This window comes from Boeremia exigua (assembly GCF_020726555.1).
Source record: "Boeremia exigua strain MPI-SDFR-AT-0100 chromosome Unknown C7974scaffold_9, whole genome shotgun sequence".
Classification (NCBI taxonomy): Eukaryota; Fungi; Ascomycota; class Dothideomycetes; order Pleosporales; family Didymellaceae; genus Boeremia; species Boeremia exigua.
Window position 1 is genome coordinate 1,705,007 of NW_025763526.1, and position 26,948 is coordinate 1,731,954.

At 55.2% G+C, this 26,948-nt stretch overlaps 13 protein-coding genes across 13 annotated transcripts; 7 read left to right on the forward strand and 6 right to left on the reverse strand.

Annotated features, from left to right (window-relative positions):
• Window positions 1–508: 508 nt before the first annotated feature.
• Window positions 509–1,327, forward strand: C7974DRAFT_458809 (uncharacterized protein). The gene has a single exon (XM_046146091.1). The coding sequence runs from the start codon at window positions 525–527 to the stop codon at window positions 1,140–1,142; it is 618 nt and encodes a 205-aa protein (XP_045995019.1). The 5' UTR covers window positions 509–524; the 3' UTR covers window positions 1,143–1,327.
• A 559-nt stretch (window positions 1,328–1,886) lies between these two features.
• On the forward strand, window positions 1,887–3,892 carry C7974DRAFT_235925 (MFS transporter-like protein). Its single transcript, XM_046137452.1, has 2 exons — window positions 1,887–2,231; window positions 2,282–3,892. Exons 1-2 carry the CDS (start codon window positions 2,052–2,054, stop codon window positions 3,629–3,631), a joined length of 1,530 nt encoding a protein of 509 aa, XP_045995020.1. The 5' UTR covers window positions 1,887–2,051; the 3' UTR covers window positions 3,632–3,892.
• Window positions 3,893–3,981: 89 nt separating this feature from the next.
• Window positions 3,982–5,476, forward strand: C7974DRAFT_235957 (uncharacterized protein). Its single transcript, XM_046137453.1, has 4 exons — window positions 3,982–4,260; window positions 4,312–4,774; window positions 4,825–5,019; window positions 5,097–5,476. Exons 1-4 carry the CDS (start codon window positions 4,175–4,177, stop codon window positions 5,382–5,384), a joined length of 1,032 nt encoding a protein of 343 aa, XP_045995021.1. The 5' UTR covers window positions 3,982–4,174; the 3' UTR covers window positions 5,385–5,476.
• C7974DRAFT_235961 (uncharacterized protein) lies at window positions 5,344–6,961 on the reverse strand. The gene has a single exon (XM_046137454.1). The coding sequence runs from the start codon at window positions 6,861–6,863 to the stop codon at window positions 5,568–5,570; it is 1,296 nt and encodes a 431-aa protein (XP_045995022.1). The 5' UTR covers window positions 6,864–6,961; the 3' UTR covers window positions 5,344–5,567.
• Window positions 6,962–7,114: 153 nt separating this feature from the next.
• C7974DRAFT_315826 (uncharacterized protein) lies at window positions 7,115–9,289 on the reverse strand (the record flags this gene model as incomplete). Its single annotated transcript, XM_046138529.1, has 1 exon — window positions 7,115–9,289. The coding sequence occupies one exon, from the start codon at window positions 9,287–9,289 to the stop codon at window positions 7,115–7,117; it is 2,175 nt and encodes a 724-aa protein (XP_045995023.1).
• A 1,602-nt stretch (window positions 9,290–10,891) lies between these two features.
• C7974DRAFT_364206 (uncharacterized protein) lies at window positions 10,892–12,112 on the reverse strand (the record flags this gene model as incomplete). Its single annotated transcript, XM_046139783.1, has 1 exon — window positions 10,892–12,112. One exon carries the CDS (start codon window positions 12,110–12,112, stop codon window positions 10,892–10,894), a length of 1,221 nt encoding a protein of 406 aa, XP_045995024.1.
• Window positions 12,113–12,623: 511 nt separating this feature from the next.
• C7974DRAFT_315916 (uncharacterized protein) lies at window positions 12,624–13,184 on the forward strand (the record flags this gene model as incomplete). Its single annotated transcript, XM_046138533.1, has 1 exon — window positions 12,624–13,184. One exon carries the CDS (start codon window positions 12,624–12,626, stop codon window positions 13,182–13,184), a length of 561 nt encoding a protein of 186 aa, XP_045995025.1.
• Window positions 13,185–13,730: 546 nt separating this feature from the next.
• On the forward strand, window positions 13,731–15,660 carry C7974DRAFT_458816 (X-Pro dipeptidyl-peptidase protein; the record flags this gene model as incomplete). Its single annotated transcript, XM_046146092.1, has 3 exons — window positions 13,731–13,977; window positions 14,024–14,422; window positions 14,472–15,660. Exons 1-3 carry the CDS (start codon window positions 13,766–13,768, stop codon window positions 15,658–15,660), a joined length of 1,800 nt encoding a protein of 599 aa, XP_045995026.1. The 5' UTR covers window positions 13,731–13,765.
• A 404-nt stretch (window positions 15,661–16,064) lies between these two features.
• Window positions 16,065–17,135, reverse strand: C7974DRAFT_474246 (Extradiol ring-cleavage dioxygenase, class III enzyme, subunit B; the record flags this gene model as incomplete). Its single annotated transcript, XM_046146592.1, has 1 exon — window positions 16,065–17,135. Exon 1 carries the CDS (start codon window positions 16,935–16,937, stop codon window positions 16,065–16,067), a length of 873 nt encoding a protein of 290 aa, XP_045995027.1. The 5' UTR covers window positions 16,938–17,135.
• Window positions 17,136–17,310: 175 nt separating this feature from the next.
• Window positions 17,311–20,656, forward strand: C7974DRAFT_364213 (uncharacterized protein). Its single transcript, XM_046139784.1, has 4 exons — window positions 17,311–17,494; window positions 17,676–17,730; window positions 17,777–19,410; window positions 19,496–20,656. The coding sequence occupies exons 1-4, from the start codon at window positions 17,365–17,367 to the stop codon at window positions 20,359–20,361; spliced, it is 2,685 nt and encodes an 894-aa protein (XP_045995028.1). The 5' UTR covers window positions 17,311–17,364; the 3' UTR covers window positions 20,362–20,656.
• A 20-nt stretch (window positions 20,657–20,676) lies between these two features.
• C7974DRAFT_364217 (major facilitator superfamily domain-containing protein) lies at window positions 20,677–22,696 on the forward strand. The gene is made up of 3 exons (XM_046139785.1): window positions 20,677–21,049; window positions 21,098–21,603; window positions 21,654–22,696. The coding sequence occupies exons 1-3, from the start codon at window positions 20,968–20,970 to the stop codon at window positions 22,665–22,667; spliced, it is 1,602 nt and encodes a 533-aa protein (XP_045995029.1). The 5' UTR covers window positions 20,677–20,967; the 3' UTR covers window positions 22,668–22,696.
• A 614-nt stretch (window positions 22,697–23,310) lies between these two features.
• On the reverse strand, window positions 23,311–25,779 carry C7974DRAFT_426699 (uncharacterized protein; the record flags this gene model as incomplete). The annotated part of the gene is made up of 2 exons (XM_046144525.1): window positions 24,495–25,779; window positions 23,311–24,446 (listed from the first exon to the last, which is right to left on the reverse strand). The coding sequence occupies exons 1-2, from the start codon at window positions 25,507–25,509 to the stop codon at window positions 23,311–23,313; spliced, it is 2,151 nt and encodes a 716-aa protein (XP_045995030.1). The 5' UTR covers window positions 25,510–25,779.
• A 162-nt stretch (window positions 25,780–25,941) lies between these two features.
• C7974DRAFT_236000 (uncharacterized protein) lies at window positions 25,942–26,909 on the reverse strand. The gene is made up of 2 exons (XM_046137455.1): window positions 26,385–26,909; window positions 25,942–26,232 (listed from the first exon to the last, which is right to left on the reverse strand). The coding sequence occupies exons 1-2, from the start codon at window positions 26,670–26,672 to the stop codon at window positions 26,158–26,160; spliced, it is 363 nt and encodes a 120-aa protein (XP_045995031.1). The 5' UTR covers window positions 26,673–26,909; the 3' UTR covers window positions 25,942–26,157.
• Between the last annotated feature and the right edge of the window lie 39 nt (window positions 26,910–26,948).

The following is a 26,948-nucleotide window of genomic DNA, read 5'->3' on the forward strand; positions in this document are numbered from 1 at the left end:
CGTGAATGGAAAGGTATTGTGTGCTCTGGAAGAGAAGTTTATATGAAGATCAGAAACTGTTAGGACGTATACGCTGGTTCACGGTCAGTCGAACTAGCAGTGGGGATAGGCTTTGATGTGATGGAACCAGAGTTGGGGCTCGATCTCGTTACGAGAAAAGTGCACAGCGGCTGATGATCACGCTTCCAAATGTAAAATACGCGCATGTGAAGACATATTTGTTGTGTTGTGTTGAAACTGTAGGTTGGTCTGCGGGTGATTTTTACAAATTTTACAAGGTTTGGTTCGGGATAGTTTTCGGACACCTACCATTATTTCTAGGGCTCGTCGGACAGGTATATATCCTCTCGCAGTCGCTCTACTGATCAGAATCATTCTCACAATTACAGTTGCCTACGCTCCCATATCAGCCACCACGCCTGCACAGATTGCCGCGAAAGCCAAAGAAATTTCTCGCTGAACTTCCAGCTACCCACCACCACCCACCAACCACCACTCCCGTACACACCTTCACAAAAGCCAAAATGGCTAGCAACTTTCTGAGCTCACAATGCTGCGCCGTCCTCGCCAGCGCAGATGACGAGTGCCCCATTTGCCGACTTAATTTCGTCGGTGACGACGAGAAGGCTGTCTCAACCCCTTGCAGCCACGTCTTTCACCCAGAGTGTCTTCAAAAATGGTTTGAATCTCAGACAGGGCAAGCGACGTGCCCTATGTGCCGCGCGGTATTGTTCAATATCACAGAAGTCGGTGCCGTGGAGGAGATAGAGCAAGAAGACCCTCTGGGCTGGGAAGGACTGGCTTCGGCCTACGACGAGATGACCCTCGATAGGATGTACGAGGCCATTGACTTCCATCTCCCTTTCCTCACGCGACTCACGCCCAATTGGGAGCGCTATGTGGAGACGGCTTTGCGAACCACCTTGCACCTCAGAGGCTGTTCGCCGCGCACTGCAGCCGGGTTCGTGATGGTAGTGGCCACCCTCCAAGCCATGGCTGAGCTTGCAGAATACCAGAATGAGGGTATTGGGGAGTACCAGAGGGTCATCGACATCCTCAATGAGCATGAAGCCGAGGGCACGATCGACGACGCCTACGAGGAAGCCGGGCTTAGTACCGTGATCTCTCGGATCTTGGTTTAAAGGACTGTAGCGCACAAGCGGGGATTAAAGATGCGGTGATGACGGATCGCATATTCTGTATGGTCTATTTTCATAGTTTGTAGCCTGTATTCTCGATTAATGTTCAAATTGTTTTCACAACCAAATCAGCGACAACGTCAAATCAAATTCTGCACTCTGGAATACACCCAATCGCTCACCTAAAGGATCTCAATGTTGAAATCTGGTTGTCTTAAGAGATGGGGCAACAGTGTTTCTTACATATTGTAGCACTGAGTGTGTCTATAGATCAGAAAACCCCATGGCAAGTAAGGAACGGGAAACCTGGATACGAGCATGTCAGGTCTGTTCTGTCCACCCCCCAATACAACTAGCAATTCTTCACGGTTGACTACGGGAGCGCTGAACGCCTCCGCGGATTTGTTGCAGCATAACTGGTTCGACGCTCGTATGAACGTCGTAGGCCGGAAGAACTCGCTGTCGCTGAGCAGATAACATGTCGGAGACGCTTGGACCTTTGACGAAACGAAATGACTGAATTGCGATGTTCCGGTGGAGCTACCCCAAGTCGCGCCTTGGATATCCGCCCGGCAGTACATCGGATCTCGCGGAGTACTGTTCCGATGTCGGCCCGGCCTGTCATAGAGTGGACGAGGTCAGTACCCCGTGGGTGCCCATTGGTCCTTCTCCCCACAGCGATCGTTGATAACAACGTGGAGAAGGACCGACGTTCTATCATCTTGGCTGTGCGCGTTACAGCTCTATCTCCGTTATCTTTCATCGCGACAGTTTTTTTCTCTACTTGCGCCGTTTGTTGGGGTGTTGAGTGTAGTATGTAGAATTCAAAAAGCGGCGGGTGCTCGCCCAAAATATCATGTACACGCCTTTGTCGAATATACCATTCGTACACCAATCCGGAGTGTGCCCATCATGACCACCACGGACGTCAAACATGCCGATCAAGGCAATGTTGAAATGAATCTGGCTGCCGGGTCAACATACATCCCGGATCTTAATGACAAGGCCATGGAGAGGCGCATTGTGCGCAAAATTGACATGCGCATCTTGCCATTCATTTGTATCTCGTACCTGATCAACTTTCTGGACAGAGTGAGTGGTGGACACCTGAAGTTGAAGCCGTATTACTGACACCCTGAAAGGTCAATTTGGGAAATGCACGCACCCTTAACAATGACATTCCTGCCAGCAATATCGTCCACGAGCTTAGCCTTACCGGAAACCGTTACAACATCGCTGTCGCCGTCTTCTTTGTGCCGTACGTCATCTTTGAAGCGCCCAGCAACTTTGCCATGAAGTACTTTACGCCGTCGGTCTGGATCGGGCGAATTATGATTAGCTGGGGCATTATCACCATCTGTACATGCGCTGTGAAGAGCTTCGGCGGCCTCCTTGCGATCCGATTCTTCCTCGGTGTTGCAGAGGCCGGATTCTTCCCAGGTGTCGTCATGTACCTTTGCTACTGGTACAAGCCGTCGGAACGAGCAACGCGACTTGCTATCTTCGCCGGTTCCGTTGCGGTTGCTGGAGCCTTCAGCGGACTTCTGGCGACCGGTATCTCTTTCCTGAACGGCAAAGCAGGCCTCGCTGGCTGGCAGTGGCTATTCGTGCTTACTGGTATCCCGGCTGTTGTTTTCGGTGCCATTGTATGGATCTTCATGCCCAACTACCCCCAAGACGCCAAGTTCCTCACCGAAGAGGAGCGTGCTTTTGCAGTTGCTCGAATGGGTCCTTTCGCACCGAACAAGGAAGACAAGACATTCAACGCGAAGATTGCCAAGCAGACAATTCTTGATCCACTCTTCTGGGTATACGCGGTCAGCTATTTCCTCATGGTCAACAGCCTGAACGCATTCTCCTACTTTTCGCCTACCATTATTGCCAACCTGGGATTCAAGGGTTACACTGCGCAGCTGCTCACTGTACCACCGAATGTGTTCGCCCTGCTCATCATCCTTGGAAACTGTATACACTCCGACTACTCGAAGGAGCGCATTCGTCACGCTCTTGCTGGTGTAACTCTTGTCGCGACTGGGTACCTGCTTCTGGCTGTGGTGAAGAACTGGATCGGACGTTACGTTGCCGTCTTCTTAATCGCGTGTACGAACTCGGCGGTCATGCCCTTCCTGGCTCACCGCACGGCTACCGTTTCTGGCTCCACAGCAACAGCTCTCGCAACTGGTGTGACTATCGCAATTTCCAACTGTGGTGGCATCAGTGCTCCGTTCCTGTTCCCCAGCACAAACGGTCCAAATTACCCCATGGGCAACTGGACCGTTTTCGGAATGCTTTGTGCTGTGTTCCTCATGACCGTCTACCTTGGCTTCAGGCTTGGAACAAGCGCCGAGTATCGTGATTTCGCGCCTGGAGCTGCTGAGCAGTTGGCTGCGAGGACAAGTATCGAGGGCAAGGTGCCGGATGATGCCAGAGACTCTCGCGAATTCCCACCTGCCGTAGCGCAGGGTGACGACAAGGACGCTGTGAAAAATTGAGTAGCTTGGCCAAGTACCTTATTATAGACAGTGTGATTTGATGAACGAGTTAATTCATTGTATTCTCCAACAACTCCTGTGCCCGTGCCTTCAGCGTTGTCAGGCTGTGAGTTCAGGAGAGCAAGAACACCGAATGTGCAGCCGAGAGCGTTCGCCCCACTTTTCCGAACTGACGTCCCGCCAGAGCCTGATTGGTTTGAACTACCCGCCCGTTTCACACACTGCCACTATCCTGAGGTTTAGCGTTGTACATGAAAGAAGGGACAACCTTCGAGGCTCTCAGTATTAAATTCAGCACATGCAGATGCCTCCGTGCAACTGCAACGATGCTCGGACCACGGACGTGCTGAGGGATACGGTTTCGCGCTAGAAGCACGAGCCGAAAAATCGGTGAGGCGATGCAGTTCGGCGTTGAGGACGATCACGCTGCATCTGCTATTATTGTGGCTGTTAGTTCGACATCACTGGACCGAACTCACTCGTTTCCTGCGATTTGATTTCCTGTCAATCGTTGTCCATCTTGCTAGCAGCAGCAGCTTGACAATGCCCTACGTGCCTCGTAGCGTGATAGAATGGGCATTCCTTGTAGTAGCAGCTACTCAAGCCATCAGCACAAGCGCCCTTGATATGTGAGCTGAAGCTTATCCTATCGAGAATTGAAACCACTAATACCCTGACAGAGTGATACTCTTACGGTTCCTCTCCTGGGTCAAACCCGAGGTCTACCAAGTGCCAGGCGCATACGTCGTCCCGGTAAATTTCGCTGTATTCGTCCTCGGCAATGTCTACTTTGCAATTCTGGCCTTCGACGCACTTCAAGCACGGAACAACCTACAGTTGTTCGGCATTTGTGCATTCAATGTCGGCATCTTCTTTTTCTCCCTCCTGCGTTACGATCAGACCCGTTACAATGCGACCTTGCTTTCAACATCCACCACAATTGGCGGGGCATCGCTCGTCAAAGCGGACGTACCATTCTTATCATACATTCAGCCGGTACTCATAGTTTCTACTATCGTTCTAGGTGTATGTATGCTATGTTCCTGGATACTCGTGTTCAGATTGAATCACGAGTTTGCATGGGCGATATACAGACATGTCAGCGGGAGTCTCGCGACGCGACGCAAATATCTCACCTATCAGGTAAGCCTGCATGCTCGCTGCGTACTGGCTTGTAGATTAATCATTGACAGATACTTCTGGTCTTTATGAAGCTGGACATATACTTCATCATCGCTTTCATCATCGTATACGGCACGATCAATGTCCACTGGCAAATCCCAGAGTTTCCGTTGACTGTCGCCATCATTCCCCTACTAATAGTTCAAATTGGCATGACGACCCACTTCACAAAACGAGAGAACAGATTAGGAGCTATCGCTGCAATTGTATGCTCTTTTCCTGCGGTTTATGTCTTCCTGCGGTTTATGTCTTCCTGGTCCATTAGGCTGACTATTTTGCACAGGTTATCCGACTTGGCGAGATAGCGTATCTGCTCAGCCGCATCCTCGTCTTGCACGGCGTGCAAAAGAGCTCGAGATCACAAACGTTAATGAAGAACGAAATGCTTTTCTTCGCAGGGTGCTCCTTGTTACTGTCGACTATCGCTTGCGGAAATGCCACTCTATGCCTGCTCAATTTTGGCCACGGACTCAAGCCATTACTAATGGATTCGGGCTGGAAGCAGGGACGATACGAGTTCCAACCCATTCATGACCGAGGGCGCCCAGCGGCAAGGCTTGAACTGGACTGATTGCTCTGGGAGCTCACCCACATCGCAAAAAAGGTTCAACGTCGACTTGGTGTTCTTTCTTAAGGCTTTGGCACCCATCTTCCCAGAGTATGATTGCAAAGACGGATAAGACATACTATCTGTCAGGAAGGGATCATTGCACCATCCGGCCACTACAATCAGTCGCAGCAATAACACCACCAGTCATGAAGCAGGTGGAGTGTCCAGACCAGCATCGTCCTGCAACACCAATGCATCATCCCAACCGAAGTCCAGTTCATCACCATCCATCCACCTCCCTCCTCTCATATAAGACAGGAAATCCGGCGGCTCCCCTTCCGTCATCCTACTCAGCACACCTAACAGCGTTCGGCTGGTCAAATGACGGCCTCCAGGCACAAGCTCAGACATAGTGAGGTGAGCAATGCGCCTTCCGAGCCCTTTCCATCTCGAAACCTCGGTTCGACCCTCAATCTCAGCCGATACCGACCGAACCCTTGCCTTAGCATCGACCCTGGCCCGGACAAACAAACTCCCACCGCGCCCAACGAAATAGCAATTCGTCATCCACAGCCCCTTCTCGCGAAACTCGCCATACAGTACGCGAAACTCCTCTTCGGTGTACCCGTCAATCAGCCGATCCAGCCAACCCACCAGTCTCCCAAACGCAGGCCACTCCGTCGCGCCCTCGTGTCGCGTAACCGAAACGACCACCACCGCCGCCACCACCGCCATAACGAACGTGTCCCGGTGCGGCTGGAACACCGCCCGCAGCTCCCCTTGCACGTGCATCGTCGCGTCGCGCACGCTCGCGCACAGCGCCACCCACGCGTGCCCTGCGCCGCGCCGCCAGACACGCGACCCCTGCACCTTCGCGATTTCCTGGTCGACGGCCGCGTCGGCGTGCAGACCCAGGACGAAGAGATCGAACGGGACCAGGATGTCGTTCGGGGCCAAGTACACCAGGGTCTCTTGCTCGAGGCTGCTGTGTAGTTCGGCGATTTGGGCGTTTGTGAGCGGCGCGGCGGTGAAGAGGGGGGTGCGGCAGTTGGGGCACGTGGCGCGCTCGGGACGGTGGCTGGTGTGCCAGCGCATGATGCAGGTGTAGTGGAAGAAGTGCTTGCAGGGCTTCAAGGCGACGGTGTCTTTGTGTTCGGGTGGGTCGTCTGTTGGGCCTGAGGTGCTTTCTGTGAAGGGGTCCAGGCAGATTCCGCAGGTGATTTCTGTATCTGGCAAGGCGACCGGCTCGGATTTTAGCAGGCTGAGATCTCGGAGGTAGTCTTCTTGCGATGGCACTTGATCTGAGTGGCCGTCAGGTGAGGCGGTCTTGCCTGCTGTTCGAGCTGTCATTGTGGCTATCCTTGATGTTCTGCCGTATCGAAGTTTGAGCTCAGAAGTTGGGGAGTGTAGAGTTTTTGTTTCTGTGTGTGAGTGGCGAGAAGTTTTGTTGGCCAGAAGTGAGAGTGAAGTGAAGAATGGCCGCGCGGAGCAAACAAGCATGTGGATATTGGTATAATCGTTGAAAATATGTGCAGAACCTTACGACCGTGGACAGGCTGCATGATAATGGTACTATAGTATAAATTGACAAATCACTCTATTGTTCGTTGATACCCACGTTGTTGCCCTGCAGGACAAACCAGAATCATATAGCCAGTCGAAGGCCTTTGCTACTCATATGTACACCTCTGTTTCATAATAAGGGGTCCTGCAGATTCTGAGAAGTACCGATACATTTAGTGTCTAATTATTCATGTGTGGAGCTTCTTAGACCCGCTTTCGAGGTGAGTGCTCACAGCCATGCTAAACGCGTCCTGCGCGATCTTCTCGCACTCCAAGACGCCCGAGCGATTTGTCTGCCACGTCTTCTTCTCAGTCTCATATCGGTCTTTCGCCAACATGAACTTCCGATGCAACTCATTAAGCTGCGGGAACGCCACAACCTCACCTTGCAAGCGCTTCGCCCTGTCACGAATCGTGTTCATCAGACGGACCAGCTCGGCCCACACGACCAGCTTGTAAAACGCGTCGCGATCGGCGAAGTACCTACACTTCCGCGCTGGCACGTTCCAGCCCTTGAACAGCTGCACCACAGGTATCACGACTGCACCGTGCCAGTCCGGCTCGACGCCAGTTTCCAGCCACTGGCGGTGCAGTTCGTCGGCATGGCTGTCGACGTAATCCTTAAGCAAGCGTAGTTGAGTCGCAGCGACTTCCTCTTCTGACCAGCAGACGACGGTCTCACCGCGCTGCGCCAAGTCGATGCGCTCTTCAGCCCGCAGATTGGTGAACGACTGCCCGAAGATGGCTTCTCGGTCGGTGTCGATGCGATCGTGCAGTGTGCGCTCGCACAGCGCCATTCCACAAGAAGGGCAGTTGCCGAACTCCAGGTCAGACACGCGGAATTCAGACACCAGACACTCTTGGTGCACGTAGTGGGCGCAAGGAAGACGGATCGTGTGTTTGTTTGCTACGTCGAGGGAGTTGTGGCAGAGAGAGCAGTTGCCGAGGGGTGCTGGGCGGTTGCGGGAGCAGAATTCTACCCGCTTGAGGAAGAAGTCTTCCTGGCAAGGCAAGCATTCTGATGACGGTAGCTTGACGAGGCGTGAGAGTCGACGAGACGAGGTTTTCACCTTTGACGTCTTTGGTAGCACCTTGGAGCTCCGACCAGTCAGCTCGGCAACATGCTCGAAAGCGCCACCTTCTAGCTCGGGAAAATCTGGTGAAAAGGGTGGCACACATGGAGAGTGAAAAAAGACTGCATCTAGCTCAGCGGCTCGTTCGAGAGAAGGGAGTTCTGCCACATGCGGGGGAAAGTCTGTCGAGCTTGCTGGTGAAGATTGTTCAGTTTGGTTAGGGCTGACTTCCAGGCCTCCAACACCAGATTCCGCATTCCCAGAGTAGATACTGGAGCTGGCATACGCGATGGGACCATCAAACTCTGCAGTGCCTCGTCCGTGAGCAGCATACTGACTTAGTCCTGGCGCCTCTGCACCAAGCTCCAAAGTAGATGGTCGGCGTCGTCGTGGCGTACGCTCCTGGTGACTATCATGTCGTGCTGTAGTAGCCGAGGAGCCAATGGGGGTACTCACATTGGACTCGAATTCGTGTTGTCCGAAGTACACAGATGGGCGACTTACCCGCCAAACATCCTCTGGTACATCAGCCTCACCGTTCGGTCCATTGCTTAGGTGCTCCATGTTCTCTTGGTCAGATGAGGACGGTCTAGATTTCGGGTCCGAACGTAGTCGTGAACGATGTTTGCGGGATTCGGGAGATCGAGTCGCTCGTTTTTTCAATAAGTCGGCCATTGAGGGAGAATCGTACCCAAAGGCGTTGCTTCCCGATGCTGGAGGTCTACTACTAGGCTGGATGTTGGCCGCTAGCGACGCCAACGGCTGTATTGGAAGTGTTGGAGTCGACCCTGTCATCTCTCGCCATTGTTCTTGTTTGCATGTAGTCTGCGTCGATTCAAGAAGAAAGAACTCAGCGCACAGCTCCTGGATTTCTGCATTGCGGACCCGCCGATAAGACAGATGGTCGGGCTCGTTGCATCGACACACGACGTCTTTGTCTTTGCCCAGGTAGTGGAAACGCTCAGCGTGGACACTTCGAAGAGCCCATTGAATCTTCTGTTGCTGCTGAAAGCTGTAGAAGTCTTGTTGCAAACACGACTCGAGATCGAACTTGTCCATGTATCGAATGATGGCAATAGCTAGATGTTTGTCGACATCGCCTATTGACTGTGGCTTCTTGTGATCCTGCACTTGAAGACATCGGCACGCTTGCAAACGACTACTGTCTATATAGTGAAGATATGGACCTCGCTGTGCTGAAAGATGAGAAGTTCGAACAGGATACTTCTCGCCCGTTCGCTTGCTGCGTGCTACCACGACTTCGCTTGTTCGTCGGCTGTGTGAATACATCGCTGCTATTGATTTAGTGTGAGTTGAGGGGTGTTTTTTCCATCAATTGGCGGAATCATAAATTCAGAAGAGACTCTTGAGGTTAGCAGCCGCAATGAACAATGCTTTGCTCGTGCCAAAGAACGCCTGTTTACTCCCAATGAACAGGACGCAATGGGCGAACAAAGAATTCTGCAACCGTATATGAACATCGTGAACATGTTCTTTGTTAGCCTACAGTACCATAGTGAACGGATTGAGCCGCATTGTCGAGTCTCCGAAAACGGCTGAATCAGTGTCACTTGAAAGCGCAGCTGCCCGGAGGATGTTCTTTGAGGATGACGAAGCGCACTCGAGTGGCAACACAAAGGAACACCAAACGCAGAGACTCCGGCAACTTGGGTATTGAAGAAAGTCTCTGATGGGTCACAAGGTGTGGCCCGTCTACACGCGGATCGCTTGTCTAGTGATTGCGTTGTCCCATCTGCGCAGCCAGAAGTTCCAGATCCGGCACAAGGATCTCAAACCTTTAAACATTCTCTTGTCACGAGGTAACATCTACATGAGCGATTTTGACTGCGCAGTCGACTTTTCTTCGCACTCAAAAGTGCAACTGATGGAGGCAGTGGGATCCGGTGGCTGAGTCTAGAGCATCCCGCGGCACCCCATCTGCAGGATAAAGCTTATTGTCCACTGGCGGAGGTCAAAAAATGCAGTTTCGAGGGGTCCATGGTCCCGAAGAGTAATATGACTCTGAAGGGCACTATCAAGCCCACTCCCTTTCCGATAACAATTGGGGGGAAACTTGTGCACGCACAACCGCAACTCCAAGGCCCTCTGTATGTATCTCCTAGCACAGATCTACAACGAGTCTCGACTAATCCTTCGTAGGATTCTCGGGCCAACGGGGCAATTGTGCGTGGAAAAGTCAACTACTACTCAGAAACGCCGTCCCGACTTGAAGCAACCGAACCTCTCTATTATGCCCCAGTCTTTTGCCGCTGGTTTCGTATGGTGGCTGAAATAGCTAGAGGGCTATATTGGGTACGGTACAGCAGTTTGCTATTCATAGAATCAACACTAAGCTTTTTATTAAATGCTTTCTGCTACTCTCGAGCTGCGACCGAAGTGCGACGAGGTTGATACTTACTTCTACTCCCAACAGCGCATGGAGAGACTCGTCTTTCTTGTGAAACTTGTCATCGTCTCCGTGATTCTAGCTCTAACGGTTGTGGTATTGTATCTGTTAACCTGAATCAGGCGGTACGTATCGAGGACCAATTGCAAGCCATTCGACGTATCTGTCTTCTGCATTTTACTGTTCTTGACAGTTACGTTACACCTGACTAATCCTCGATGGCTTGAAATTGCATCATATCTTTGGCATGCTGCTCTGTTCTGATCGTTCATGTCTCTACTGAGTTAGAGGCACATACGTATCAACAGCATGTTTGGCAGCCTGATCACCCGCAGAACCATATTCTACGCTATCTAAAGGTCATGAAACGAATACTTCACTTCCACTTCTGCTCCAGGATACCAGTGCAATACAGTAATGGCGCACAAGCGACAGACAGCCTACGATCTTCAAACTCGACCTTGAATTATTGGGCTTGCAGCCCGTCACACTTGCCTCGCCGGCTTTACAACACCAACACACGCCCCGAACCCGATACCTGCGCTCCCATCGCCGATAATAGCTTCGTAAGTTACCTCGTCACCATCGGCGAGATACCTCAACTCACTCCCATCACTCAGCTTGCTAGCTTGTTTCCCATTCTTCGTCAGCTCAAGCAAGCAGCCATGCTCGTGCTCTTGTTCTCCGCTCACGGTCCCGCTCGCGATCAGATCACCAGTCCGCAGCCCGCACCCTCCAACAACATGATGCGCCAACATATGCCTAAACGTCCAATACATCGTCTCGAACCCCACCTCACAAGTTGTCGTCTTCTTACCGCCTCGTGTGATTGCCCCCGTAAGCCGAATATCATAATTCACTGCGCCCTCGTCATCCATGAACGGTGCTACGGGCTTCATCCGCTCCGGCGCGGCCACCTCGTGGGCCTTCAGTGCGTCGAGCGTGACCACCCACGGCCCCACCGACGTGCCGAAGTTCTTCCCGTTGAACGGACCCAGGGGGTTCATCTCCAGCCCTTGTATATCCCGCGCGGACCAGTCGTTCACAAGGACGAGTCCAAAGATGTGCTTATCCGCGTCTTTGGCATGCAGAAACGTCCCCGGCGCCACAGGCTGCCCAATGATAGCCCCAACCTCGAACTCGTAGTCCAGAGCCCGACTCGCGCCAAACACGATTTTCTTCTCCGCCGCCCGCGGGTCTTCGAGATATTGCCCCAGGGGTCGCGTGATCGGCGTTCCGCTTACAACGATGCTGGAACAGCGCCCTGCGTAGCCGACGGGGTATGCATGGAATGCGGGCGGGAATTGTCGGACCCCAAGAATGGCCTCGCCGGCGTTGAGGACGTGGTTCGCGCTCGCGGAGTAGTCTGTGAAGTCGCCGATGGCGAGGGGGAGGTGCAATGTCACATTTTCGAGGGGCTCGGCGGCCGCCTCAGGGTTTTCGGTGTGGGTTTTGCGGATGGCGGCGCGGATCTCGGATTGTAGATTGTGCGGGAGGGCGGCAAGGGCATTCAGGGTCGGGTGGGAGAAGATGGTGGGTAGTTGGGCGTGGATGGAGGAGAAAGCGAGATGTGTGGACAGCTCAGCGAGGAAGATTATGGAATCATTGATTCGGGTTACGGCTTGCGGAGAGGGTCGCTGGGTGGAGCTGCCGATGCCATAGGGGATGTTGTTAAGGCTGAAGTGCGAGGTGTATGGGTCGGCCATTGCGAGGTTGCGACGCGGTGCGTTTGCGTATGAATGTTGGGTTTAGGCTCACGATTAGAGACTCTTTTCTGAATGACCTATGCAGAGACAATAGACGTCTTTGTCTCGTTAGCATGTGCAGCTTTCGTGCCGGACGCTCTACCGTTGCTCTCCACATCGGGAGGTATACCGATGCGGGACGGCACGGTATCGGTAAGAGGGAACGTATTAAAGCCCGCAGATCCTAGAAGAAGAGCTCATGACGGGCTTTCAGAGCACCGGCGCGCGAGAGCTCGGTCTATGACCCCGCAGTTGCTGCTGCAGGTACTTGTCGGCAGTTGGTGGGGAGGATGGACCCTGAATCTCCCCCCACATCGGGAAGTGTCATCAAAATGACTTCCGCGTTGAATACCTACACCATTCCAGTAGTTCTTTTCCTGCAGGCTCTCAAACAAATTATTTCAATCTATTCGATCTATTCAATCAATCCAACTTCAAACTTTAAACCGCTGCAGTCATCTTCACAGCAATCATGTCCGCCCGACCTGAGCTAGAGAACGCCCTCCCCAGCCTAAACCGCTTCATCACAACCCACGACTCCACCACCAAAAAGGCCATTTTCTCAGACGCCGTCAATGAAACTTTAGGCTGGACGTCCCTCCCCGGCGCGACCTTCGCGCTCCCCTACCTGACTAAAACCCACCCGGTCAACCTCACCGACTCGACCGACATAAAGACTTACACGCCTTTTCTCACCTCGCCCCCGGGCCTCGTCGCCTCGGGCGGCTCTGTACTGCGCTTCGTGGACATGCAGCCTGGCACCTTGTCGCCAATGCACCGCACGGTGTCACTGGACTACGGGGTTGTTATCGAAGGGGAAGTTGAGTTGGTGCTGGATTCGGGGGAGACGAGGGTGCTGAGACGAGGCGATGTCGCAATACAGAGGGCGACTATGCATGCGTGGAGGAATACGAGTGCGGATAAGTGGGCACGTATGGTGTTTGTGCTACTGGAGAGCCAGCCGATCGAGATTAACGGTGAGAAATTAGGGGAGGAGTTGGGTACTATGGAGGGCGTGCCTGCGTCGCATTAGAATGGAGGAGTTGGGTAAATGAGGTCGTGCATGAGGGTATGAGTAAATGCATTTTGTGTTGTGCTTATGGATTGATCGCTGTATCTGGATGTGTTAACGCCAAGTTGCGTCACTTAGCTTCAAATAGATGCATTGCAGTGTCCACTCTTGTGAGGTCTGCTTCCGATTCAAAAGACAGTAGATTCTTATTTACACATGTCCGAGTGCGATTTGGCATCACCAGGCGTATTGGTTTTGTATCCAGAGTAAAGGGCCCAATACTTTGTTGAAAAGCATGCACTGTATACCTAGGTATCGACGTAACCAAAATCAATTTGAAACCACGCAAAATGCTGTGCGATTGCGACCGAAACACATTTGTGACAAGTGATATGTGGATACCTAGGGTTTAATCAAATGTTTCGGTACTTCGGACGATGTTCATGTGCGACCTCGGGCGTTCGTCCCCCACATCGGAAGTCAACCCCGACCTCGTCATCCACAGACGCGTCGGCGCAATCGGAGCCCACACGCGTCGCGATGGCCAATATATACCAAATACGCCAGCAAATATCTCGATCACACCTATTACCACTGACAAAATGGCCGAACAGCTGGAAGTGAAGAAAGCGCACAAGGTTGACGACACGTCATTCCCGTACATCTTTGAGGAGAATGCCGAAGTCCCGCTGAAGACCAGCTCGCAAGGTATTGTGCGGGTCAATGTCTACCGCCCAAAATCCACGAGTGAAGGCACCAAGCTCCCCGTACTGGTGACTTATGGCCCGTACGGGAAAGACATTCACTACAAGGAGTAAGCTCCGCATACTTCCCTGTTGCGCCGAGTGCTAACATCCCAGCTTCCACCCCAAGTCCTACGGCGAAGTGAATCCCGAACATCACTCCGATCACTCAGCATGGGAAACACCTGATCCAGGATACTGGACTAAACAGGACTATGTCGTCGTGCGCGCCGACGAGCGCGGACTCGGACAGTCCCCAGGCTTCCTGGACACCATGTCGCGCGGCACAAGCGAGTGTTTCTTCGACGTGGTGGAGTGGGCTGCCGAACAACCATGGTCATCTGGCAAGGTGGGCTTGTTGGGAATCAGCTACTACGCTGGGTCGCAGTGGCGGGTTGCTGCGCGCAGGCCAAAGGGGCTGGCGGCAGTCATTCCCTGGGAGGGCATGAGTGACTACTACCGTGATCGCTGCAGGCATGGCGGGATTTTGAGTAACAAGTTTATTGACTTCTGGTGGTGAGTTTGGCAGCGAGTGTGGCATATGATTTATCACTGACTGGTCTAGGAATCGCCAGGTTATCACGAACCAGTATGGTCGACCTGGTCGTGCGGCTCGTAACTGGGGGCCTGATACTGTAGATGGGGATCTCTCTGATGAGGTGCGAGCGAAGAACCGTCAAGATCAGACCATTGACACAAACGCGTCCAAGTACCGTGACGATATGTACTACGCGAGCAAAGAGTACGATATGAGTGATATCGAAGTCCCGTTGCTTTCCGTGGGGAACTGGGGTGGAATCTTACTTCACCTTCGCGGTAACATCGAAGGCTATATCCACGCAGGGTCGGAGTTCAAGTACCTGCGGTTGATCACTGGCCGACACGACCTGCCCTTTTTCTACAAAGAGGAAGTCGAGATCCAGCGTAGCTTCCTCGACGCATTCCTCAAAGGCGATGATCGACTCGGCTGGTCTGTCAAGGGTAAGCTCCCGCCCGTTGACCTAGTCCTCAGAAAAGGCGACGTCGGCTTCGACAACTCCGAAGCGGAAAAGGTCTACGAAAGACGCACAGAGAACGAGTGGCCCATTGCCCGCACACGCTACACCAAGTTCTATCTCACGCCATCCAATTCCCTAACCCCCGTGGAACCAATAACAAACCGCCCTCAGAAGCTCTCATACGAGGCACTAGGCACGCTCGATAAGCCCAAAGTAATCCAGTTCACCACTGCGCCCTTCGAAGAAGAGACAGAAATCACAGGCCACATCACCGCGCACCTCAACGTCTCCCTCTCGCCCCATGCCACCGGTCCCACTCCCTCGGACATCGATCTCTTCCTCACACTCCGCTATATCTCTCCTGCCGGTACCGAAGTCCACTACACCGGCACAGCCGGCGACCCTATCCCGCTCGCGAAGGGCTGGCTGCGCGTCAGCCTGCGCAAAACAAACCCCTCGCACCCCAAGCACCGCCCTTACCTTCCCTGGCGCGACTACTTCCGCAGCGACGTGCAGCCCGTGATACCGGGAGACGTGTACGCGGTGGATGTGGAGGTGTGGCCGACGAACGTGGTGGTGGAGAAGGGTGGAAAGGTGGTGTTTGAGGTCAGCAGTGGGGATACGCAGGGCAGTGGGATTTTCCAGCATAACCATCCTGAGGATCGGAGTGAAGAGGTGTTTGGAGGGTGGAACCACTTGCATTTCAGCGCGTCGTCTCAAAACTATGTTACGCTGCCGATTGTGCCGCCGAAGTAGAAAGTGGCGGTTATTGCCCCTCGCCGTAATTCAGTCAATTTGAGTTTCAAGAAACAAAGAAGGATTGATCAGGGGAATAATTGCATCGTCCTTGACCACTGTTTTCAGATCGGACCTCGAGATCCCAGGGTCACATTTAGTTCAAACATATATTATCTGCTCTTTGACACAAACGCTGAAAGGTGATCTTGTCAACTCGATTACCACTACTGACTTGAATTGCACTCAATAATGCCAAGATTATGTGTCACTCTCGGTACAACTCGTACGGGGAGAAATATAACAGACGAAGACGCAGTTACGTTGAGCTCAGCCGTACTTTTGACTACTTCCAACAAGTGCAATATGTACTAAATCTCGGACATGGTATAACTAACAAAACGTGAACACTAGTCAAGCAAGAATTAAACCTTCTGCGCCCACTTCCCAACCGTAAACTGGCTGTTGCACATATTCACCAACTCCCAGTCCTCAGCACCCAGCACACACCCCTCCTCCAGACGCGGACTCGCATCCACTACCCCCGCCACAAAACACGCCGCCATATAGTGATCATCCGTCGCATGCGCATCCCGGAACATCGGATGCTTCATCAGCCGCGTCACGCCTCTGGTCAGCGACCCCCGCGGCGCCCCCACCCCACAGCACCGCACAAACACATCCTCGAAGCTCTGTCGGAACTCGAGCATCGGCGCCTCGGGTGGGTAGGGTTGTGCGAGGTTGTCTGAGTACCGCAGCATCTGCCCCCAGTGGTTACGGTACAGGTTGTGCACTGCGCCGCCCGTGCCGATGAGCAGATATCCTTCTTCGCGGAAAGGTGCGAGGGCCGCGCCGACGCGCGCGTGCAGATGTGGGTCGAAGCGTGCGTTCATACTTATGATGGTGGTCGGCGGGCAGCCGGCGGGGAACATGCGGATCAGGATTAGGTAGGTGTCGTGGATCCAGTCGAATTTGTCGTTGGGGCGGGCGTCGAAGCCAGAGTCGGTGAGAGCTCTGATGCAGCGCGAGGCCGTTGGGAGGTCAGGCTTGAGTTCGTACGAGACGTATTTTGAGGGATGAACGTAGGCGACGGGGGACTTTGCCGGGTGAGGATTGGTCGCGACGTCGATGCGGTTTGTGCCACGTGCATCCCAGTGTGCGCCCATCATTATAATGCCTTTGATCCCCTGGCGGAGAGCGGCGTCGCCGCATGCTTTCCAGTAGTCGGCTGAGCGAGACTCTTCGCCGAGCATCATAGTGGAGCCATGCGAGAAGAAGTGGACTGGAGGAACTGCCATAGTGGCTTTGTGTGGTTTAGAGATACTCAGTGCCGCTAGAGGATGATATTATATCAAGACCCGGATGTCAAAATGCTTTTGATCCACAGCCGAGTCGATGGCGACGAAGGAGAATTGATAGCAAAGTCGAGGCTCGAAAAGGGAATTAACGCTATCAACGCAACTGCCGCGAGAGATATATTGGCTTGCCGAGCCAAGTCAAGGAGAGCGAGCCAAGTAGTCGTACAAGCCCGGCGTGCGGCCACATATCCACCTCAACGTCGATGATCGTCGCTCACCTGCTCGTGAAGTGGAGGGAACCGGGCCGACAGCCTCGGCAACCCGCGCGGTGCCGCACCATTTGGCGTCCACCCTCCCCACACTCCAGCGTTCCCCAGTTTCTCCTCCACCTCGCTGCCCCGAGCCAGTGTCGCTCGACGTATTTTCAATGCAGGAAGATGCGCCTACGTTACAGGCGCCCGCTATTCCGGAATCGGAATCGCAGAGGCTTTTCCAGTGTAGCTCGTGTAAGAGATCGTTCACCAGGGCGGATCATCTTACGAGGCATGTTCGTGCGCGTACGTATAATCCCTAATTATTTGGGCCGTGTCGCGTGGGTGTTGACTGCAATGGCGTGAGAAACACTTCATCTTCGGCAGGCGCAGCTCTCTCGTCCACGAGGCAGGAGGCTTATTCAGCAGCCAAATGCGCTTACGCTTCGCTGGCTCCCTCATGCTTGACACTGACATTTCCACACAGATACGAAGCAAAAGCCCTACATTTGCCCCGTATGCTCGAAGGGCTTTGCTAGAATGTATGCGCGCCCCACTGTGTCGTATTCGATGTCTGACTATGTGTAGTGACCTGCTCAAAAGGCATGTGACTAACCACAGTTCTGAATCCGCTGCAAAAAGGCAAAAGCGGGAGATCACCCGCGACACTCGAGTGGTGCAAGCTTGCGAAGCCTGCTCTCTAAGCCATCTACGTTGTGAGGACGAAAAGCCATGCAGCCGTTGTAAGAAGAAGAATATCGCCTGCAAAGTGCCAGAAACCTCACCAGTGGACGATGCAGAAGTGAACGAGCTCGATGCTGTTCATGCTGCACAGGACTTGCTTGACCTATCTAACGGATTCGACTACGCCTCACCAATGGCTCCACTTGATACCAACCAGACTTCAACACCGCAAGTCAGTGATGTAGACAGAGACGATGTGGGATTCCTTCCGCCACATGTACCAGTAGCACAGATGGAGTCTTCGAACGAGTCTTATCCAGTTGAGCATGGATCTTCGTTCAATGTCCCTAACACCACAAAACAAAACGCAGATACATTAGGAATGGCTCAGCTGTACACAGGGACTGATGGCACGGATCTTTCTTTCTTCGACAACACGATGTCAAACTTCGATGATACCCCGAGCATGGACCCTTTCTTGCCAGATTATTTCAGAAACATGCCTCCATTTGACTCCTTTTTGTCTGGCCATGCGACGCCAAGAGGAATCATGGATCTCAACTTCGACATGGATGTCGGTCTCACAGACCTTGATCTCGGGTTGCTGGACCAGTACAATTTCCAAGTGCCATTTATTGCAGGTACGCCGTCCACTGACGCGCAAGGGCTTGAACAGCAGCCTCTGGACGGCGACAGCGCACCAGTACGAACAGAGGCTTTCAAGCAGAGTATATGGCGCTACATGCCGCGTCGAGATAAAGACCACAGTGCAATGGAGCAGACCAACCTCGCTTTTCCGGACTCGGACAAAGAGAGCAGTCGCCGCGCGCACTTGCCACAACGTCGCGCACTCAACGAGAGACTTGGGCGTGTGAGCCGTGATAGAGTCATGGCGCTGGTGCTTGGGACCTGCAGCGCGGAGAACGTCAAGCGTATTGCATCCGCGTTTCCAAGTGTCGAGTTGCTTGATGGGCTCATCCAGTTCTTCTTGACGTCCCCGATTCTCGATGTGCAGTCGTGGTTTCATCTTCCCACTTTGTCGCTCGCGAAGCTGAGTCCAGAATTACTCGCGTGCATCATCTCAGCCGGTGCTGCTTCGACACCCGATATACCGCTGCGCAAGCTTGGTTTTGCTCTCCACGAGGCTGCTCGCATGGGTCAAGGCAAGTCTTTTGAGGAGGACAACACGGCAATCAGAGACCTGCAGCATATCCGTACGTTCTTTTTAATGCTCGTCGTAGGTATGTGGTCTGGCGTCAGTCGCAAGATGGAGATCTCGGAGAGCTTTTTGCAGCCTCTCGTTACGATGATCCGGCGCGGGGGCCGGCTACGGCGATGGACGTGGAAGGACATCGCCCCGTCTGCGGAAGAAGATGGATCAGCACTGGACTTGAAGTGGCGAGAGTGGATCCACCAAGAGTCGTATCTACGTCTCATCTATCGCGTGTTCGAGCTTGACAGACAATCATCGATGGCCTTGCTCAAGCCGCCGTTGATAACGTATTCCGAGATGCAACTGCCATTACCCAGCTCGAATAGTAGGTGTTCTCCACCGACTTTGTTCTGTTCAGTCTAGCACAAAGACGCTAAAAGCCTGTGGAGTGCTTGGCTGACATGAGACAGATCTTTGGCTAGCAAAATCGGCGACTGCCTGGAAGGCGGCCTACCTGAGCGCTTGGGATGCAAAGAAGCGTCCGTCGGCCGTCGACTGCGTCCTGGATCTCGAATATCTCGCTCAACACGACAACGCTAGCACCACGTATTTGTACATGATGTGGGGCCTGGTCTGGGAGTTTCGCCAGATGAGTTCGCTCGGTTCACGATCGCCCGTCAAAACACACAACAGTCTCATCCTGTCATCGCGCTACCAAGAACTCACGAAACAGATTGAGGACTTCCATCTCAGCAGTCCGCCGATGACTAAAAGTGCTGAAATCACCATGGAGCTTATGCTGGTACATCTCAACGCTTCTTTGGACGACATCCAGCTCTTTGCCGGCATTGAGGGTCAGGAGGAGGCTCGCTCCGCTTATCCGTCGCTACGCGACTGGACCAAGACTGTTCCAGCTCGCCAGGCAGTGTGGCATGCTGGCCAAATCCTCCGCGCTGCCGAGGGCCTGCCAAAAGGACTTCTCTGCAACTTCAATGCAATCGCAGTGTACCATGCAGGTCTAATATTATGGGGCTATGGATTTCTGAAGCGTTCGGTCACAGACAAGTCGACGCCTAGTGCCACCTCGCAGGCCGTAGTGATACTTAACGGAGACGACGCTTTGAGTGCGCGCAGGTTTGTCACACTGGATCGGGGGTGTCCGTCCATAAGGTTGGTGAAATCGAACGACACGGTTCCCCTTAGTAATGTTGGTGCTGTTATGGATGGGCTGGTTCAGCTCCTGTTGGCTCCCTATGATGCCGTTGAAGGGTCATGCCCGCCGCTAGTAGGCAACTTGGTGCAGTTGTTGGAGGGTCTTCGGCCAGACACGAGATGACGGGGTGTGCAGATTTCTGGAATGCGCGAAGAGGCATCGGGCTCGCTCTTATCCTTTGACAGGAAGAATGACCGGTTGATACAGTTCTAGATGGCTATTCCATGTCTCTCGGAAACAAATCTAGAGACCGTGGTCGAGGGTTACACGAATGTCGCGACCGGGAGCGTACAACGACTCGCCCTGACGCGGGGTCCACGTGCAAAACTTGGCTCGGGTTCCCTCTCAGTCTGGAGCTCACACTCCGACGGATTACGAATCCTCAGCAGCTCTTTACTTTGATTGGCTACATTGCGGTAGCGGCAAGTTCTAGGGGCACCCCCGCCTATCTTGCGCGTGTTGGCCCTAGCTTGTCGGCGGACAACGTCCTCCACATCGGACAACCCCAGCTGTCCCCACAAAACGGCACTTCAAACTGGGGTAATCTGGGCCAATGCACTAGCAGTCGCGAGTGATTATTGCTGCCGAAACGCACGCTCATTCGCTGGAAAGTCGCCGAGTGTAGGATCTCCCTTTGCGTCGACTTGTCTATATAGCTGGGGACACATCAACACCAGGAAATGCCCATCTTGTTGCTGCACCACTAAGATCTCGAAGTCCATCTTCAACATGACATCTTTCAGGAAGGCATTTGCCCTGTCCAAGGACGAGGTCAACAACGCCACACCGCCAGGCACGACGACGCTCGTTGGTGAGATCCTTCCATCACATGCACGCGTTCATCGCTGACAACTACAAGAACACCTCGAATGGGCTGCATCGCAACAAGGCCACGATGAGATCCGTCTAGTACCCCAGCCTTCCGCGGATCCCGCAGACCCCTTGAACCTCCCAACGTGGCGCAAACTGGCCATGCTGTTCTGCATGTCCGTGCATCCGTTCGTCGTCAACTTCACGAGTTCGTCCCTCTCCAGTGCGCTGCCAATCTACGCCGGGTCACCCATCTTTGGCCTGCCGCCGAAGCCGTTCTCGGAACTGACCTACCTGGTCGCCGTCAACATCCTGATGATGGGGTTTTCGAACCTGTGGTGGGTGCCGCTGTCGAACACATTCGGACGCAGGCCCGTTGTCCTCGGCAGTCTTTTGTTGCTTATCTTTTCGAGCATGTGGGCTGGCCTGACGACGAACTTCAATAGTCTGCTGGCCGCTCGTCTGTTCATGGGTATTGGAAGTGGTCCTGCTGATGCTGTCTCACCCGAGGTTGTTGGCGAGATCTTCTTCGTGCACCAGCGTGGGCGCGCCATGGTGAGTCATCCCAGATAGAACGCCTCTGATCAATACTAACAACACACAAGGCTATCTACACGGTGTTTTTGACCTTTGGCTCCCTCGTCGGAGGCATTGCTGGCGGCTACATTGTGGCATCAATGGGCCTCGTCTGGATCCACTGGATGAACGTCATGCTGTCGGCAATCACCTTCGTCCTGTGCCTCGTCTTCCAAGCCGAGACCCTCTTCGACCGACCCCAATGGCTCAACGACCTCGAAGTCGAAGACGGCAAAGACCACGTCGAGCACAAAGAAGCCCTCTCCAATGTCCAACCACCCCCGTCCACCTACCCGCCATACACCTACCTCAAGTCCCTGCGCCTCATCACCTACCGCCCGGGCATCGCGCAAAAGTTCCTCGCGCCCTACAAGACCATGCGCCTCCCCGGCGTCTGGCTCATCTCCGCCTGGTACGCCGGCCTCGTCGGCCTCATCGTAACAATCAGCACCATCGGGCCACAGCTCGTCGCCGCACCACCCTACCTCTGGGGCGCTGACGTCGGCCTGATCAATGTCGGCGGCCTGATCGGCGCGCTGCTGGGCTGCATCTACACCTACCTCATCGCCGACTGGACCACGAAACGCACCGCGACGCGCAACGCGCACGGCTACGCCGAGCCCGAAGCCCGCCTCGCCACCGCACTACCTGCGCTCTTCATCGCCACCGCCGGCGCCCTCGTCTTCGGCTTCACAGCCCAGAACCCCTCGCCGCTTGGCTGGGTCGGCCTGCAGTTCGGGCTCGGCATGGTCGCCTTCGGGCTCATGCAGGCGCCGTCCGTGGGCTTCAACTACCTGATCGAAGCGTACACGAGCGTCGCGGGCGACTGTTTCGTGGCGGTGACCAGTGCGCGCGCAGTGGTGAGTTTTGCCTGGACGTTTTTCGTCGGCGAGTGGGTGCATCACGATGGGCCGGCGGAGGCGTTTGGGATTTTCGGGATGCTGATGGGGGTTTTCGCGCTCATGACGGTGCCGGTGCTGATCTGGGGGAAGAGGCTCAGGATCTGGACGGCCAAGTGGGTGCCCGAGGGGCATGCGCAGTGATTGCAACAACTGTGGTGGAGTTGTGTTCGGCTCGGGTTAGGGTTATTATAATGCACGCCATGAAATATTCACACACGAATCTCATTCATCTTAATCCGTCAGTGTGTTGCTTGTCCCGTTTCAGTGCACCCAGCTCGTCGCATCTCCCTGTCCATCGCGTTCCCGCATCTGGCAGTCTGCAGCCACACCACAGACCCCTGACGTTCCCAGGACCCAAATCCGCGGACATCCAGATCCGGGTTTCCCTGGAGAGCTTTCACACACCACTATCGAGCATGGTTTGCCGCAGCACGACGAACAACTACACATTGTACAGCGTCAGCGAACATGGACAGATGCCCATTCCGCGAAACAGCAAGGCGCGTACCACGGGATGCGGAGCGTGGGCTCTGTAATCGATCGGAACCCGCATCGTGCAAACGGTCACAAGCACACAGCCATCCACGTCCGACCAGGCCCAGGCCTGTGAAACGACGGGCCAGTGCAAGCCTTGGGCACTAATACCCACCGACCATCACCACCACGACACAGCGAACCAAGGCAGAAACCGCACTGTACTGTATACACATTGCATTGCATTGCATCACATCACACCCCCAACACCACCCCCTCTATCTCAGCCCCCGATGCTATATTGATAAAATCAACCAACCCTCACCAACCCCCCCACATCCCCCACCCCCTCCCCCTCCTCCACCACCGCGCTCACAACCCCGTACACAGGCACCTCCTGCAGCCGCGCAACGACGTGGTGCAGCGTGGGCAGCGCATCCCAATCTAGTGCATCGAACGCGAGGGTCGCGTCTTGGGCTACTAGTGTCGTGGTCACGTTGCGCGCGGGTGAGGACGCGGTGGGGGAAGAGGGGGGGAGGTGCAGGGTGTACTCTGCGTCGGCTTGGCCGCGGTGGGAGGCCGCGGAGGCGGGGATGTGTTTGTGGACCAGCAGACCGCCGTCATCTGCACCTGCACTTGGGTTCTGGGTGGCGTCCTGCGCCGCGAGCCCGGACACCGAGACAGTGGCGAACTCGGACCCCATCCAGCTCGCACTCAGTGCCCACGTGCCCTTTTCCTCGTCGTGGGAGACCGCGAGATCCGCGAACAGCTTCGGGAACCCGAGTTCCTCGCGGCCGCTGACGATGGGATCGGCCAGGTTCTCGAACAATACGGGGAGATACGTGCCCGTTGTGACCGTGCCGTCGGCGGCTGTGTAAGTCACGCCGTGGATGTACAGCCCGAAGTGCGTGTAGCCCCTTCCGCCCAGCCAGGCGAGGTTGCCCAGCTGGGTGGTGGCGAGGGTGGCGTGGGCGATGGTGTCGGGGGACGCGAAGGAGAAGGCGGGCGAGGGCAGGAGGGTTTGCAGCACCGTGCGGCTGGTTTTGAAGCGGATGCTGGTCGTTTTGAAGGACGCTTTTGTACCGTCGCGGGCGCGGCCGTGGTGGTCTTGTCGCGGGCCGGGCATGGGGCCGAAGGCGGTGGGCATGCGCCAGAGGAGGGATTTGGTGGCGGTCCACTGGTGTTGGCGTAGCATGTGGCTGGAGTGGTCCCATTCGTCGTGGCCGAAGTTGTAGGCTGTGAAGCGGGAGGAGTCGAGGGGCGGGCCGGATCCAAGGTCCATGCCGGCGATGCGGGAGATCTCCTGGATGTAGGAGGCGCGTTCGAAGCGGCACTTTTGGTAGAGCTTCAGGCGGTCTGGGATGGCACTCAGGGGTGTACCTCTCTGCAGCATAACAGCGAGTGAGGCAGCATCCTCGATGGCTTGTCCAGCGCCCTGGCCTTGGTCTGTTTTGTATTAGTACTTTTGTTGACAAAACTTCAGGCATGACTTACGAGGCGTGAAGGGGTGTGCGGCGTCACCGATGAGAACCAACTTCTCATGTGTCCAGGTCGGCAGCTGCTCCATATCGAGCAACTCCCACACCTTCAACGTGTCTTCGTCCGCCATACTAAGCAGCTTCAGCACCGCAGGCTCAAAGTCCTTATACACCTCCAGCATCTTGTCAATATTACCCTGATTCTGCCAGTCACCACTGCCCGGCTCGTCAGGGTTGATCTGCGACTCCGCCGTGGGATGGATATTGACGAAATTCAGCAGCGTGTTGTCCGACGTGGGATACACGACGACGCGGCGGTCGCGGCCAAAGATCATGATCAGATGGCCCTCGTGCTCGGCGAACTTCCGCGTCTCGGGATCCGCCAGCGCCCGCTCCCGCGGCATCAGGAAGCGGAACGCGCTCTTGCCCGAGCCAAAAGTCTTGATGTTCTCTGCGCCGGGAATCCGCGGCCGCGTCTGCGAGTGCACGCCGTCGGCGCCAATCACGACGTCGCCGTGCACCACCTCGCCGCTCGCGAGCGTGACCGTGCCCGCCGCCGTGTCTACATCAACAACCCGCGACCGCGTGTGCAGAACCGCCGGCCGGCCCGCGCCGTCTTCGGTGGTCGCCAGCCGCTTCAGCTCCGAGTGCAGCCCGACGCGGTGCGCCAGCTGCCACGGGTGCTGCCAGCGGTGGGCCTCGCGCTCGAGGGGGATGCTGAACAGCTCCTTGCCGGAGGGCAGCCACTGGCTCAGTTTCCTGGCGGCCACGGCGCCGAGCTTCTCCGGGAACAGGCCCATGCGGCGGAGCAGTCCGTTGGCGTTGGGGGCGAGGTGCACGGCGGCGCCCAGCTCGTTGGCGAAGCGGGACTGCTCGAGGAGCGTCACGGCGTGGCCTTGCTGGCGCAGGAAGATGGCTGCGGAGAGGCCGCCGATGCCTGCGCCGACTATTGTGATGTTGAGCGGGCGGGTCTCATCTTGGGGCAGGTTGGCGCTGTCGCCGTTGACGCCGTTGGTGTGGGTGAAGTCCATGGCGAGATGTGGAAGAGGGAGGAACCTGACGACTGAGGAGTCTTCCAAAAGTACAGAATCCAGCCAGGCCGTGAGATATTACTTTGCTCGTTTCCCCGTTCGCTGCATCAGATGCCAGTCCGGAATGTGGGGGACGGGCCGGCAAGCTGGGGACTGTAGCCACGCCGGGGACTGTAGCCTCGCCGCGAGCTCCACGGCATCCGAGGGCTCCATGAGCCGCGGCTGTCTTGCACCTGTCAACTGAGCCCTGAGCAGCGTGGTGAATCATGATGTTGCGTTGACGTACACGGTACAACCACGGTCCGTACCTGAGAGGGGGGTGGAGATTATGTCAGGCGTTTGATTGGTTGATAGCAACCGTGCCCCACTTCTCACACGTCGCACAACGACAGCGCGGTCGTAGAGGTATCGTTGTAGACGTCGATGCAGCAGTAGTAGAAACTGAAATAAATTGCGCCTGCGAGTAAATCCGCAATCCAACTTGGCCCATCTACCCCTCGACGTCAGGAAAGCACAAGCACTCATCCAAACAACCTGAACAGCAATCTGATCCACGCCCATCTCAGTTACACTCCCGCGTCCTTCGCCAGGAGAGTCCTCTCCCAGTGTCATCACTCCCGATTTCCATCTCCTCCAAAGCCAGCACCCTCACCACTCCCCCCCAAGCTTATACCCAACCCCCCAGACCCCTCCGAGCGAATTCCTCCACACCTTACTCGCAGTCTGCACACCGTTAGCCTGAATCACTATTCCCTTCCCCTTATCACCCTTCTATCCCCATCTCCGTTCTCTCCACCCCCCACCCCTTCCCTCCCCACACCCCCCGTAAATGTCATGACTTCGGAAGTATGAAAATGAAAAGAAGGAGAACATACACTCTGCAAAAACACCCCCGTAAACATAACCCCAATAAACGCCCGCTCAATCCCGTTCTGATACACCCGCCGCGCGCCCTGGTCGAGCTGCGTGTTCACCGGCCGGTGGGGCGGGACGCGGCGGTGCTGTGTTGGCCAGCCGAGGGGAGCGTCGGGGGCTGCGGGCGCGGCGTGCGCGTTTAGAGAGGCGTCGAGCGGCGTGGTCAGGGTAGCAGGTGTCTCGGGCGAGTGCGTGAGCTCGTAGTCTCGTAGTACGGCGTGGGCGGCGGTTGTCCTCGTGGTGGACATGTTTGCGGTGCGAGGTGCGTTGTCTCAGGGGCGCGGAAAGCAGCGGCGGGGGAAGCAGCGGCGGTTAAGTCGGACGGTAGGGTCGGGCGTTCGGCGGACGGGAGGGAGTCAGGCGAGAGCAGCGGCGCGTGCGGTTGTACGATTATGAGCCGCGGCGGTTGGTGCGAGAGCTGGGGAACGGGGGGCCCCGATGTGGGGGCGTGGCCCGATGCGCGTCGGCGGCGGCGGAGAGAGTGGGCGCACCGCACCACGGCGCAGCGCTTTAACATCTAACGG